Source organism: Tenrec ecaudatus, chromosome 6 (genome assembly GCF_050624435.1).
Source record: "Tenrec ecaudatus isolate mTenEca1 chromosome 6, mTenEca1.hap1, whole genome shotgun sequence".
Taxonomy (NCBI): Eukaryota; Metazoa; Chordata; class Mammalia; order Afrosoricida; family Tenrecidae; genus Tenrec; species Tenrec ecaudatus.
The window spans coordinates 30,389,297-30,404,340 of NC_134535.1; the positions used below are offsets into that span (position 1 = coordinate 30,389,297).

The 15,044-nt window shown below is 42.0% G+C and overlaps 1 protein-coding gene across 1 annotated transcript in view; it reads right to left on the minus strand.

Moving 5' to 3' along the window:
- The window catches only part of CFAP54 (cilia and flagella associated protein 54), a 355,855-nt gene that overhangs the window by 148,561 nt on the left and 192,250 nt on the right, over window positions 1–15,044 (minus strand). Inside the window, exons 47-48 of the mRNA XM_075553212.1 lie at window positions 10,079–10,201; window positions 1,283–1,336 (exon numbers count right to left, since the gene is read on the minus strand). Coding sequence (XP_075409327.1) covers window positions 1,283–1,336; window positions 10,079–10,201 — 177 coding nt within the window. The remainder of the gene's footprint in view (window positions 1–1,282; window positions 1,337–10,078; window positions 10,202–15,044) is intronic.

Consider the following 15,044-nt stretch of genomic DNA (forward strand, 5'->3'; position numbering starts at 1 on the left):
GCCCAGTCTGCCAGGGACTTGGCCGACCTTCCCTCGGAAGAAAAGATGCTGTGGGTGGGGGAGGTAGGTTTTTCCTCTCCTCTTTCCAAGGCGAACAGTGATTTAATGAGCCTTGACAATTACACACAAACACTTGAGGATCGAAAGAAGATTAATTAGTAATGCTATTTAACACTCCTTTCTCTCTTCTGTACAGAAAATACAAAGTGTAATCTGAAGAGTCTTAAGCAGACCAACAGTACTGTTTTAATTAATTAGCTAATAGAAATGGGCTTTTCATAATGCTGTCAATCTCTCTTTGTGCAACAAGAGAGGATCAGACAGTCTCTTTTATGCCCAAAACCACCTTTAAAGGGAGCTGCTTTTTAAGGATGTTCTGGCATTTATGACTGGCAGAAATAAATGCTCTTAAACAACCCAAAGTCTTGGAACACTAAAATGAACTATGACTGTGTATCTGTGCTTTTCCAATATGAACCCTTTGATTTCAGGTAGCTTGTTTATCAAAAAACTTCAGGGGAAAATCTGAAAGGCAACAGAGAGTAAAGTCTGTTAAATAAAATGTGGCATTTAAAAAAACAGATAGTTGTACCTATTTAGATGCACCAGCGGTCCCCCTCATGTTGCAAACTCCTTACCTAATTCCCTTTAACCCTGACTGCCCCCCCACTCTTTCACTCAAAGGACGCCATTGGATTGGCCACATCCCTCGGATATTTTACAGCGATGCCATTGGTGCCAGTAGGTCATCAAATGCTTAAATCATTCTCTCATTGTTGGGCACAAATGCAGCTGGGTGGGCCATTTAATCCTCTCAGAGAAAAGTTTTCAGGAAAGTCAAAGGAGCTGCTTATGAAAATGCCAACTGAACACACTCCCAGTCATGGGCTGAGGCCGTCTCAGTCCTGTGAAAAAGACGGTTGTGAGCAACTCTGGCGGCAAACAGGTGGGCGCTCACAAAAGGTACAAGATCCTGTTCTGGCAATCGCGGTCAGCGGTTATTGTCTAGGCTGCCAAGATAAAAACTAACTTCAAGGACACTGGACTAGTCCCGGTGAATAAACTAAACACACAACGATAACCGAGCCATAGGAGCACGAGGGGATCACTGCCCCATCTAAAGCAAGATAAGTTTGGGTGGAATCGTAGCCCTGGCCTCAGCATTGTGAGATGAAGTTTCATTGTTAGAATTAGGAAGGCATATTACATAGCAAAAGTTTTCCAAAACAAAGATTCTACTTATGAAATGGATTAAAATTATTCAAGTATTATTCATCCTTACCTGTATATTTTCTCGGCTATTAAGAGGTTTTCCTGAGTCAAATGATTGGAACAACTGTCGATATATAAAACGTTAACATTGAAACAAGGTTATTTGAGTATTCTTTTAAATAAAAGTATCCATAGGTTCTTTTAGATACCATTTTTACTGTGAAAGTAATGAATGAATACTGGAGTTCTACATACAAGACAGGATATAATGTGTATGATATGCTTTATGAAAAATGAAATTTGTAAAATAAGATCTGGTGTTTAAAAACTATTGGGGGCTCAATTAGCAGTTTAAACTGTTGAATACAAAGTTGATCTGAAATGTAAGCCCCCACCTAATTACAATTAAAAATCACCTTGAAATATGTGTATATGTATACATTATGTACAAGTATATACAAAGAAAAAAATGTTTATTAGTCCATATAAACTTTTTGAGGTCACCAACGTTAAATTTTTTGTTTTATCTACAAATTTCTTTTGGTGTATTTTTTAAATTACAAATATATATACATACAATATTCACACCCATTTTAATCATTTTCTCTAAACATTATGTTAGATTCCTTGGGTGGGAAATATCTCGATTCTTGGCTTTATACAAGAAAGAATTCATGTTGAAGCCTGGTTTGTGATCCAAGTGAGTTTTTAAAAAGGACAGAAGTTTCAGGTTCCAGTTACCTGAACACAGGACTGCACCCCACACACATGGTGACCTGAGGTGAGGGGAGGTGGGAGGGGCAGGGGGAGAGAGAGGAGAGGAAGAAGGGGAGAAGGTTGGCCTTTTGAGGGCCTTCAGCTGGGAGGCGTGGTCCATGGTACTTGTTGACCCCATTGGCTGAATTAAGCTCACTTGGCCTAGTGTGGACCACCCAGGTGTACCACCCACCTAGGTGTAGGCCCCCTGCTGCCCCACCTCCACCGACTGGGGCCTGAATTGGTGCATGCCCATTAGACTTTATCAGCTTCCAACTTCCTGGAGGGGCCCCTAGGCATGGAGAGGAACAACCCCCTATCTTGCTACCTAACAATTACATCATAATCATCTTCCTATGCTCGGCGGGTATTTGGAAAGCACACTATAACAGCTATGTGATGTTCTAGCCGCTAGAATCTAGCCTATGACTAGACCCTAACAACCCCTTTCTTCTCTTAGACTTCTCAGGGGCTGCTTCCTACCCTCATCCCATTATTCAGTCCTACTTTTAGTAATATTCATGGTATGTTTGTCAATATTTCTAATTCTCACCTTTAGCTATACCAGAAACCGTGTTTCCAGGTCAAAAGATAAGAATATCTAGAAAACATTGCAAGGGACTGACTCAGTTTCCACTCCTGCTCACAAAGAACGAAACTGCCAAGATCCCTGCGCTGTCAGCAGCGGAGTGTTTATCGTGTTAAAATATCCTACGACCATCCACCAAGGATGGGAAGAGCCCGGCTTTCAGGCAGAGTGCCGTGGTGTTTTGTTGTTGTTTATTTTGTTTTGTGTTTTCTGTCTCTGAAATCCAGGATGGGTAAAGCTCTAAGACAGCAACTGTGTGCATGGGTTCTTGGGGCCTGTGGCAGGGGGAGGGTGGGGGAATGGAAAGCTTCTAGCAATGAGTACAAGAAAGACGCAAATGTGAAGATGACTGTACAACTCTTTTTAATATGACTGCATGGTTGAATTATATATGTGATTTATATGCCAATAAAACTTAAAAAAACAAAAACAGGGTGCTACGACAGTTTCGACTTGTCTTGGAAACCCCAGGGGCACTCCTACTGCGTCCTAACTTGACATTGAGCCCGTGTCCGTGAGTCTGGGTTCTTTGAGGTGCCAGTTGGAGGTGAATTTGCCTTACCGTTTAGAATGGTCATTTTTGTGGTCGTTTCCTGTTTGCGTGGATGACGTGTTCGTATGCTTGACTGTAAATAGGATGTTTTGCCAGAAAATACCTGACTTTCTTGCCACAGAGGATTGCTGCATGATTGTGCAGGACTCATTCATTCCTCTTGGTGTAAAAGAGGCGTTTTAAAGCAAACCCACATTGACGAGCCAGCACTAACTCCCACTTACATGCCCTTGCTCACCCAGAATCACTGTCGCTTCAAGAAGCAGCTCTCTCGCATCCCACCCATGACTTTGCCTGAGAGCAATAATAACGTGCAGGTTGGGAGGGTGGGGGTGAGCAGGAAGGACCCTCCTTAATGGGAGATGGGGGGGGGGAGATGATCGACTCAGTCCCTCTTGGGTTGTTGTGGTCCCACAGCAGCCACCTTCTCAGTAATGCCCTCTGGATTGATTTCTCCTTCTTGCCTATTTAATCTTCCCACTTATCTATAAAGATTCCTGGGGTTACCTCCCAAACACACTGTTTGCTAACTTGCACCCACATCCTTGTCTTAAAAAGAAGTTTCATCTCTGAAGATATTCTTTATTTCCTAGAATACTTTGAAAAGAGAGTAATTGGATCCAGAGGGAAACATTTGCTGGAAAAAGGTGAAGAGAGTTGGCAATGGGCCTTTAGACTTGGTGATGAGCGAATGCAGATAGAATGTCAAAACATAAGAACTGTTGTTAGGCTTGTGGAAAATCCAAGAGGAACCTGTGAGTTTGGTTTGGTTGCTTTGCTGTTGTTTTCTCAGCTCTGCTTCTACATCAGAAATTTAATTTATGAATCCTTTCTCTGGATATCTAGCCCGAGGCCTAGTAATATTGGCACTATTTTAATTATAAACCCTGAATATATTTCCTCTTTTAATTACATTTTTTAAAATTCTCACTGGAGGCTGCAAAGCTGCAAATTGACTGTGAGAATACAAAATTTGACATCAGAATCCATTGAGAGAGAGAGAAAGAAAGAAAAAAAGAACCACCAGACTTGTCTTACGGAAACTAGTTGATAAAAATGAAGTTCAGGATTTATATGAAAAAAAAAGTTTAGTTTCAGATTTTGAATTTGTTTGGGTGACAGCAGTGGCCCCTGATGTCTCCCTCATTCTACCCACGAGCTTCTCTTTGTTTCTCTCCTTCTGGTTCCATCCCGCCGGCCTGGCCTGGGAATGTGGATGACTTCTCTTTTTCTCTCACTGTCCGGTCCCCAGCCGCTTTCATCCAGTCCTCCTGGTTGAAATCTCTGTGATAATGAGCCCCCAATGGATACCTGCAGCACCTGAAGCTGGACAGGATTTATATCTAGACCCCGTGATTTCTAGGCCACCCCCTCAAAGCACTCAAACACAGCCCACCTGGTTGTCTGAGCAGCAGTCCCCAGCTCAGAAAATAAAAGCTTTTTTTCCTACCAGTTGCCCAGACTGAATGCTGTAACATCCTAAACCCTTTCCCTTTACCCTCTCCAAACATCATCAGCAAATGCTGTCAGCTGTCTCTCTGCAGCATAACCAGAGTTCGAGCACTTCACCACCGCGTCCCCCACATGATCACCTCTCATTTAGATTATTAACAGTGGCCTTCATTTTTTTCAATCGTTGTGAAAATATATACACACACAAAACCCATGTGCCGATTTAACAATATATTGAATGAAGTCACCCACTCACCCCACTTCCCTGCAGCTCCCTTCTTTTCCTATCCTTGTTGACTCAACCTACATAAAATAAAGACGGCTTTTCCATGAACTCCCCGAAGCCCTTGCCGAGCTCAAGGTCAAAGTATCTTTCCCACTGCAGGTGTCTTCCTGCCGAATGCTCCATCCATCCTGGCCCTTTCTTCTGCTGCTTTCTGCATAAAGCCTCGCTCCATCAAAGTTGGGGTGTGCTTTTCATTGGACTGAACAAAACAGGCCACTGGCTTCATGGCCAGTGGTGAGAGAGTGGAATGTTTGGAGGTTAGGTGCCAGGGGGGAATCTCGCCGTGGTCCTAATAACGGGGAGCTCACAGGCAGGGAAGAAGCAGATGACGTGTCTGAGGCGGCAACTGCAGTGACAGCAATTTCAGGGGCACATTGGTACAGAGAGAGGGGGCATTTTAGAGAGGCAGGAATCTGAGTGGTTAGTTGGTTTTATAACTCTTCACGCAGCAACTTAATTGTAGTCTGAATCTTGGCTCTGATGTTTACCAACTATGTGGTTTTATGCAAGCCATTGAACCCAGTCTAAGTTCATCTCCTTGTCTTCACAACGGGAATGAAATCACCTCTTCGTCAAGCTGCCACTCCTGCTGACTGGGGTGAGCATGAATAGAGCGTGATGCCTGACACGTAGCCAGTGAGGATAAATGAGGTTATTGTTAGAGCGGTGAGTCACGACGGACAATGGTCTGCTGTGATCAGAGAAGTCTGCTGGCTAAACTGTAGCTCTGCTGAAACTTGCTCACTGTGGAGGACTACGCTGGTTCAGCACCATACAAAACACGTTTGCCACTGCAGTTTGGCAAACAGACAAGCCAAGGTTGGTAGATGGTACTAAGATTGAATCTCCGGAAAACCCACTTTATTTCATACTGCTCCATGAGCACCAAGTGTCGTCTGGAATGACAATTCCTCTAGGGATGTCAGTAAAAGACTCAAGATGTGAACCTACCACCTCTTTCGCTGAGCCAATGCAAAGGACCCTAGTGGTGCTGTGGGTTAGGCAGTGGGACGGTAGCTGAAAAGTTGGTGCTCGAAGCTCACCAGCCACTCTGCAGCAGAAAGATGAGGTTGTCTGTTCCCATATAATTTACAGCCACAGAAACCACATGTGGTTGCTATGAGTTGGAATCAGCTCGAAGACTGTGGGGTGCAGGTGTGTGTGCGTGTGTGTGTGTGTGTGTGTGTGATGGTAGATAAGTGGTATCCTTTTCACGTATACGTCATCCCTTCCATTATGACAGCCTAGTGCTCTGTGGAGCACAGGATGAAGAAGCATCAATGTCTTCTACTGAGCACCAGAGGACACACTACACATTCCCTTTGCTGAAGTCTTCCTTTTCCATGTTTGTTCCCAGCCCTTTCTAGTGGTCTTTTATTTACTTGTGCATTTCCTGGAAAGTTAGTAAGTGTCTATCTCTAATCCTAGTTTTTCTTCCAAACCTGTATGTGCACAGGCATGAGCCTTATCTCTCTCTCTCTCTCTAGACACATATTCATAGATCATATTCCCTAAGGAACAGCTCTCTTGGGATGTTCTAGAGATAATACACAAATAAGCCCATTACAATGCTGTAACCATCACAGTGAGGAATAAGTCATGTAAATTGTAGTACAGTATTGAAACAATGGACATAGTATATGTAAATATGATGCCAGTTATCAAGTAATTTTCAAGGTTTATAACACGCTCATTCCCCAAGCTCTTTTAAGACCTCTGAATTTTAATCCAGCCCATGTTGATGGTGTCTGTCTGCCCCACTCCTCACACATAATTTCCATCCAGGCAAACTGACTTGCCCCCCCCCCCACCTTTCCTTTACTGTGGTCCAGAGGGCCCAAAATCTGCCTGAAGCAAGTTCACAGAATAGTTCCCAGATCACCATGAAAACTAAGGTAGAGGAGCATGCAACTTCATTCTGCTTTAATTTATATTTGAAATACAGGCTCTCGTAATCATTTTCAAGGAGGATGCTTCATTCATCTAATTTACAAATCTAAATTATGCAATCCAGGTAAAACTATCTGCTAAAGTTAAAAAAAAGGGGGGATGAGGCAAAGCTGTCCCCTGACAAAATCAAAAGCAAGTTGAATAGGACATTTTCTTTTTTCCATATTCTTTTTAGGTCTTATTTATTTTGTGGTTGTGGTTGAGAATATAAACAATAAAGTATACAATTCACTGCTTTTAAGGCTCCTATCTAATCTTTCCAGTTGCTGTTGTCAATTTTATGCCAATACAGATAATTCTTTAAAAAGCACAATAATCAAGGCAGACTTTGTTTTTAACTAATTAAGCTAAATGATTGTTTGGTTCTAAGATGACTTTGGGGGCCATTGTTGGCTTAAGATTTAAAGGTGAGCTCACATTGAAGATACGGGTGCGATCGCAGAGATACGGGTGCAATCGATCGCAGAGCGTAGTGAAGAAATCAGATGGTGCCCAGCTAACAGAAAGAACAGCACCTGGGATCGTAAAGATGTATCTTAAAACAAGCAGCTAGCTAAGTGAAGTGTCAGCTAAGCACACCTACACAAAAGAAGCATACCAGCCTGTGACCCAAGAATTGTAAATAATAAAATCCAAGATAGAAGGAGGAAATTTTATCAGAGTTTAAATTCTGAGCACTCGGTTTGCAGCAGGCTATGAATGACAGGGAAAGCCCAAACTCCACTGTGCAGTGTTCCCACGTGGATTGAACCTCTGGTACACTCCCTCTGACCATTAACCTGGGATGTGAATGCCCAAGCTCTCAGACACAGTGCACTGGAAAGTGGATTCATGCAGATGTCGTTAGGCTAAAGCTTAACACCTTATCACTTGTTCCCCATTTGCACCCCTGTGCGTAATCTCCTGCTAAGTAAGCAAAGGGGTGGAGTCTAGCCTGTCAATCAGGTTGCAGCTTTATGACCTCTTTTGGAGGCACAACGGTGATGGATAGCTCACTGGAGGCCAGACCCTCGCTCCCTGCCTTCCCTTTCCCACTGTTGAGACACTCAGAGAGCTGGAGCGGACACGTGGAGACTCCTGGAGACCTGCGCCAGCATAGAGATGCTTCTACCTACCAGCTTGTGCTGCGTGAGTCTAAAGAGGAACTTATGGACTAGTACCAGACATATGGGCTAATATCAGACTTATGAACCTGATCTGGACAGGGCTGGGATATTTTCTCAGTTATACAATTGCTCTTGTATATAAATCTCTTTCTTACACACCTATAGGTGGTCGATAAATTTGTTTCTCTAGTCCATCTAGACTAACACAACCCACGCTTTAGTATTTATGATATGGGGCTTACTTTTGGATTGAGGTTATTCTCTGTTTTATTGTGGTATTGGTGGATTTTGCTTTTCCTTTTGTGTGGCTTCCTTGATACAAAATCCAGGATAGGGACAGTAACTGGATTCATCATTTCTTAGAGTTACAGCAGGGGAGGTTAGGGGAAGGGGGAAGCTAATACTGAGTACAAAAGTAGTGGAAGTAGTGATGTCATGAGGGTAGGGGGACGGTGGGGCTGGAGATGGGGGAGGGATGGATGTATAGCCCACTCCCCAGGGGGATGAATAACAGAAAGGTGGGCGAAGGGAGACAATGGACAGTGTAAGACATGAACTAACTACAATAATGTGTCACTAATCAAGTATTCACTAGGGTAGGAGGGTGGGGGGAGGGAGGGGAAAGAAGAGGCGCTGATACCAGGGCTCAAATAGAAGGAAAATGTTTTGGTAATGTTAATGGCAACACAGTCCAAGTGTGCTTAATACAATTGAATGATGGAGTGTCATAAGATTTGTCAGAGTCATAAGATTTGGAGTGGCATAAGATTTGTAAAATGATTAATTAAAAAATTGAGTACAAGAAAAAGATGTTTTAAAATTGATGGTGGTGGTGATTGAACAACTCTTTTTAATATAATTAAGTCACTGAATTATATGATATGTAAATTATGTCAATAAAATTGTTCCTTTTTATCAAAATTAAATAACGATGCCCTCAGGACAGTAGTTCCATAGGCTGATCCGGCCTTCATGGCTCCAAGTAGCTTGAAATTTATCAGTATTTGAAATTCTGTTCTGCATTTTTCTCCCATTTAATTGGGATTCCTGTTTAGAATATTTGATAAAAATACTGAACAATGCAGTTTTAACTTTTTGGTATGAATTATATAAATCAAAAAAGGTCTAAATAAGCTAAAAGAAACAATTGTGATTAAAACATTAACCAAAGATTATAAAATTAGACCAAAAATCCAAGAGATGGGTGATAAATGTGTCTAATGAAACTGCTCACTGTAAGGATATGAAAGAGCCTGGTGCAGCACCCCAAAGCCAGAATTCAATTACAAACCTCCATTCCAGAACTGTACTCCCGCTCTGCTGATAGTTTAATCGTACCAACTAGGCCTCCATAAACATGTGGGCGGAGTTTAATCAGGTTGCAGCTTGACTGGAGGGTGACCGAAATAAGTAATTTCTGTAGCTGGTCTCCACCTCTCTCTTCCTCCCCGGTGATCAGACCAGCATGCTGCTGCTTGAGCTAGTTCCTTGCCTCAATGGAGTGCTGCACTACCTGTCGGTTGAGCCAACTTGTGGCTCATGTTGCCAGAGCTGAGGCTCCTTCAAGACCTGCTTCGCTGTGTTGCATACATCACTCGAGGCTGCTGAATCTTGTCGCCGTGGTTACATTGCTTGAGCCCCAGATCCCAAGAGGGTCCGTTTCCCTAAGCTCCCTGCACTACTGACTATGGTGCCCCACCCTACTGTCTGCTGCTTGTGGCGACTCTGCCAGTCTTGTCTGATCAAGACTCCACTTTCTGCTTCCTTGACCTTGGACGGGCAGCCCTAGTGAGCTCAAGGACCTTCACTATATTAACTGTTTGCACAAAAGTAAGTTGAACCGAGCCTTCTGTACTGCTGTGTATTCCTTCTTGCTCTATAAAGCCTATCCTTATCTATATTTATTATCATAAGTGTCCTGGTTTTGTTTTCCTACAGAACCCTTCCTAACACAAGCTCTATGACACCTCTCTATCTCAAATTCATGGCCATTTCCAGCCAGGTCCTAACAAATGAAAATGTGATGTGAGCTATAGCCAGTCTTAATGAAGAGGTCTGAGATATCACACACTGGGCTAGCTTATAAACACACCTTTGTGGAGATGTTTTCTAGATTTTAGGAAATTGGCCTTCAAAAGCAAATAAATGACTTTGACTGAAATAGGCAGAATTACCTTTACTTTTCCAGTAGGTTTATGGCCAGCAGGTATTGTGGAGGGAATGTTTTTTCCTTGCAAAATCTGGGTCATTTCATAAAAGGCTTCAGAAAATAATCCTAATTCGGTAAGTACTTCCACCTTTAAAGGAAAAGAAAAGTTGATGATATCTTAAAGTAAGTAAATTGCTTCACTTATAAAATAAAAATTTTTAAGAAAAATAATCAAAATTTGAGATCCATCATTGCTACTTAATGTTGCTAATGATTATGCATCAAAGCTTACTAAATTTGAACAGATGAAAGTACATTTTGTGTGTAAAAGTACAGTTCATGTGGACCAAGAAACCAATAAATCTCAGTCCACTCTCATATAATGATGGCCAACATTTATGTTTTTTATTTCACTAAATGCACCCATATGAATATATGATAGACATGAAAAACAGTTCAGGATTTTTTTTAATTCTCAGGGTTAACTACAGTTTAAAAACAAAGACAACACCATGCATGATATTCTCTGACACTCGGGAGTTAAACAAATCAGGAGACTCACTCCATAATGTGTCAACATATCAACTATTAATTTTCTTATTCATAATTAGTGGATATTTAATTTTATAGATAGATACTTCACATCATGTGAGTTAATTTTATAGACATATACTTCACATTAATTGAGGAATAACAATACGATTGCATTTTTAATGTAATCCGGCAGGGCTTTTAATCAAGCTTTTATAGTGTGAAAAGAAAATGTTCCATTCAAACTCAGTTATTCAACATGTGTTTTGGTTGTTGTTAGGTTACACGTCGTCGAGAAACCTTCTGTACAAAAGACCAAAATAGTGCCCTGTCTTTGCACCATCCCCAAGTCATTGTGACGAGGGCGTCCACCGTTGCAGGCACTGTGCCATCATCTGGCTGAGGGCCTTCCTCTTTGTCACTGAGCTCTCACTTCACCCAGCATCCTGTCCCTCTTCAGCACTACTCCCTCCTGACAGCGTGACCAAACCCAAGAGGGCATGCCACGGTACCTTTTCCAAGATGGATTTGCTTTTTCCTTTTGGCAGTCTATGGCATAGGCAAGATTCTTTGCCAACACGGTACTTCACTGGGGGCATTGATTTTCCAGTTTCCCGGATTCACTGTGCACCTTGCGCATGCCATGAGACAAAGGAAAGCACTATGACTTCAGGCTGTTGCACCTTCTTCCTCACATGACATCTTTGCTTTGTGATGCGTTTAGGAGGTGTTTGGTGGCAAGTTTGTCCAATAAAAATACACTGGTGGATATCTTGACTACTGCTGCTGGGCGCCTTAATTGTGGATCCAAGTAAAATGAAATCCATTCATCCTTTCTCCATTTATCATTATGTTGTTTATTGGTTCAGCTGTGAGGATAATGGGTTTTATTGTTTGTTTGTTTGCTTTTACATTGAAGCATAACCTGTACTGAAGGCGGTAGTTAGTGTTTGAACATTGTCAGGAAGTACCTTAAGTCTTCTTCACTTGCAATAACCAAAGGTGTGTCGTCCGCATCTCACAGAAGGAGAATGAACTTGCCTCCAGTCGTTCTTCATAGACCAGATTCTTAGATCACTTGCTCATCATAGAGACTGAATACATATAATGAGAAGATTCAACATTGATCGACACCCTTTCTGATTTTAAGCCACTCAGTCTTCTCTTGTTCTGTTCAAAAGGCTGCCGTTGGTCTATGTACAGGTTTTACATGAACACAGTGAAATATTCTGGAATGCCCATTCTTCTCAAGGCTAACCAAGGTTGTCATGCTCCACAGAGGCAAACGCCTTTGCACAGTCAGTACAGCACAAGCACACTTTTTTCCCTGGTACTCTCGGTTTTCAGCCAAGATGCACCTGAGGTCACAATGACAGCCCTGACCCAGTCCTCTTCGGAGTCTGGCTTGAAGTTATGGCAGTTCATGGGCAACGTACTCCTGCAGCCATTTTTAAAGTTTTCATCAGCAAAATTGACATGTGGGATATTAATGGTATTATCAGACAGTTTCCACCGTCTTTGGAGTTGACACTTCTATGGATCCATTCCGGTTGGCTGATCGGATAACAAATGTCTGTGCAGAGACAAGTGAGCACTTCCGTCACTGCATCCTTTTGATCTTCGACCTCCAAGTCTGCTCACTTGGGAACAATCGTTTACTTTGTCTTCTCGAACCTCCGTTTGAAATCTGTTCAACTCTTTTGTGGATTTCTCCCATTCAATTTAGCTGTGCTACATTCAAGAGTGAATTTTAGAGTTTCTCCTGACACCCGCTTTGGTCTTTTATTTCTTTCCTGTGTTTTTAATGACTTTTGCTTTTTTCACGTATGATGTTCTTGAAGTCACCCAACCTACAACTCATCTGCTCTATTGTCATTAGTATTCGATGCGTCGAACCTATTCTTAAGAATCTCTAAATTTAGGGGAGATGTGCTCAAGGTTGTATTTTGGCTCTCATGAACCTGTTTCAATATTCTCCAGCTTGAACGTGTACTTAGAGATGAGCACCTGATGGTCTCTTCCACCTTCAGCTCCTGGACTAGTTCTGCACAACGGCGTTGAGTTTCTCCAGTCTTTCCACAGATCTGCACAACGCAATATGTCTTTTGGCTTCTTCGGTGCTACTTCCATAAGTATCCACTGTGGATCCGAATAAAGTTAAATTCTTAATGCCTTCGATCTTTTCTCCATTTATCATGATGTTGTCTATTGATCCAGTTGTGAGGATTTGGGTTTTCTTTAAATTGAGTTGGGGCCCATACAGAAATCTATGATCTTAGATTTCCATAAGCAAATATCTCAAGTCCTCCCACTTTCAGTAAGCAAGGTGGTGTCATTGCGCATTTCTGGTTATTAATAAGCCTTCCCTCAGTCCTGATACTTAGCTTCCTTCCTACTGTCCAGCTTCTTGGACTATTCTCTCAGACTGAATAGGTATCGTGAAAGGATAGAACCATGATGCACAGTTTGCTTGATTTCAAATTGTGCAGCCGTCCTTCATTCCGTTCAAATGACTAGCTCCTCTTGGTCCGTATATAGATTCTACATGAGCACAATGAAGCATCCTGGAATTTCCATTTTTAACAGTGTTATCAGTAGTTTACAGCCAAATGCCTGTTCCACAGTTAATGAAACGCAAGTAAACGTCTTTGTGGCATTCTTTGGTTTAAGCTAAGACCCCCTCTGATGGCAGCAGTCATAGCTCTCATGCCATGTCCTCTACTGAAGCTGTCTTAAATTTCTTGTAGCTCCCTCTCAATGAACTGCTGCAACTGGTTTTGAACTATCTCCAGCAACATTTTATTTTCATGTGATAATGTTATTATCATTATTATTATTAAAGATCATTTTATTGGGGGCTCTTACAACTCATAACAAGCCATACATGTGAGATTATGTGTTGATCGTTAATGTTATTACATGATAAGCTCCACATTCTGTTGGATCATGTTTTTTTGGAATAGGCACAAATATGGATTGCTTCAATTTTGGTTTCCAAACACAAATATAAATTTTAAGCGTAATTTTAAACCAAAAGAGGAGGAAGTCTTTGACATATCTACCCTTTTTACTCTTGCTTTCAGCAGTATTTTAGTAATCGCAAGAATGCATGAACTTTAAAGAATCTCAAATGACTATAAGTCAGGGAATAAAATATGTAAAAATATACACAAAAGGTGAGGAGAAGATTTTTGATTGAAAGGAAGACGTGTTTGTCACTTGAGTTGTATACTTTGTTTGCAGAGTGTTAAAACACCTTGGGTGCTAATCTCTCCAGGGTTATACACCATCAAGGTGGCCACTTTGGAAACATAAGGACTCTTTCACGTTCCTAGATGGTCTAGGTGGCTCATTATCTCAACGAGGAAGCAGTCTTTAGTCTCATCTGAACTTGATTACAAGGTAGCTCTACATGAATTACATCTAATAGTCAAGGTAATCCCCTGGTTTGAGTCTATCTTATCAATAGGACCAGTTGCCAAATCCATGATAATAGCAATGGACATAAGTTTTCACTAGTGGCCAACACAGTGAGCACAAACAAGCCAGATGGCAAAAAGAATAACTCATTAAGCAACTCTTGACTCACACAGACCCAGAGCTGTCAGCACTCTCCCTTGGAGCATTTGACATGTTGAGAGAACTAAATCTTTAACGCTGTTGGCAGTTCCAAAGGGAAACCAGACCAGTTGCTTGTAAAAAGGTCTTCCAACATTCCCTGAAAGACATCTGTGGCCTATAGACACTTAACAGTGTGATCCGTTGCTGCTTGACTTGTCAGAGAGCTTCACTGCTTGCTATTTCCTGCTGTGACTTTCTCACTTCCACTCACCCTCCCTGGTTTACTTCATAAAGGTCAAACTCTGCTCGAGTGGCTGTCATTCCTGCTCCGTACAATCCATCACTTGCCCTTTATCACTGATTCTGTCAAAACCTTAGTCCAGTTTCCCACTCCTATTGTGCCTGTGTGATCCCACTTATGTCTCACGCTACTCCCAACACTGCTATCAGACATAATGATCACGTAATTCTCCCGCCCAAAGTTCTATAATTAATGGCTCCTCCAAATTCAAAGGTACAGAACAGAGACCACAGCACTTCTCTGCCTTTGAAGGGTCCTCTTTGGGGAGGACTCAAGCTCCAGGTACTGACACTCCAATTAAAGAGACAAAGCTCTGTTCCAGATTATATCCTCCGATGCCTTTCTGGGTGCCCTGCTATCATACTATTAGCGGTCAGTACACCAAAGGAGACCAAATGACTAAGCTTCTTACCTCTGGATGGTAGACTAGGCTAAGCCTGGGGTCCAAATCCATTTCCATAACCTCCTAAGAACTCTCATTGCCCAATGTCCACATTGTGTCTCCTAAGTTTAAGGTGCAAGGTCCTTCATATCCTAGGCCCCTGGGACCCTCGTGTTATCTTTGAACTCCAAACAAGTCACTACTTTCTTAACACTT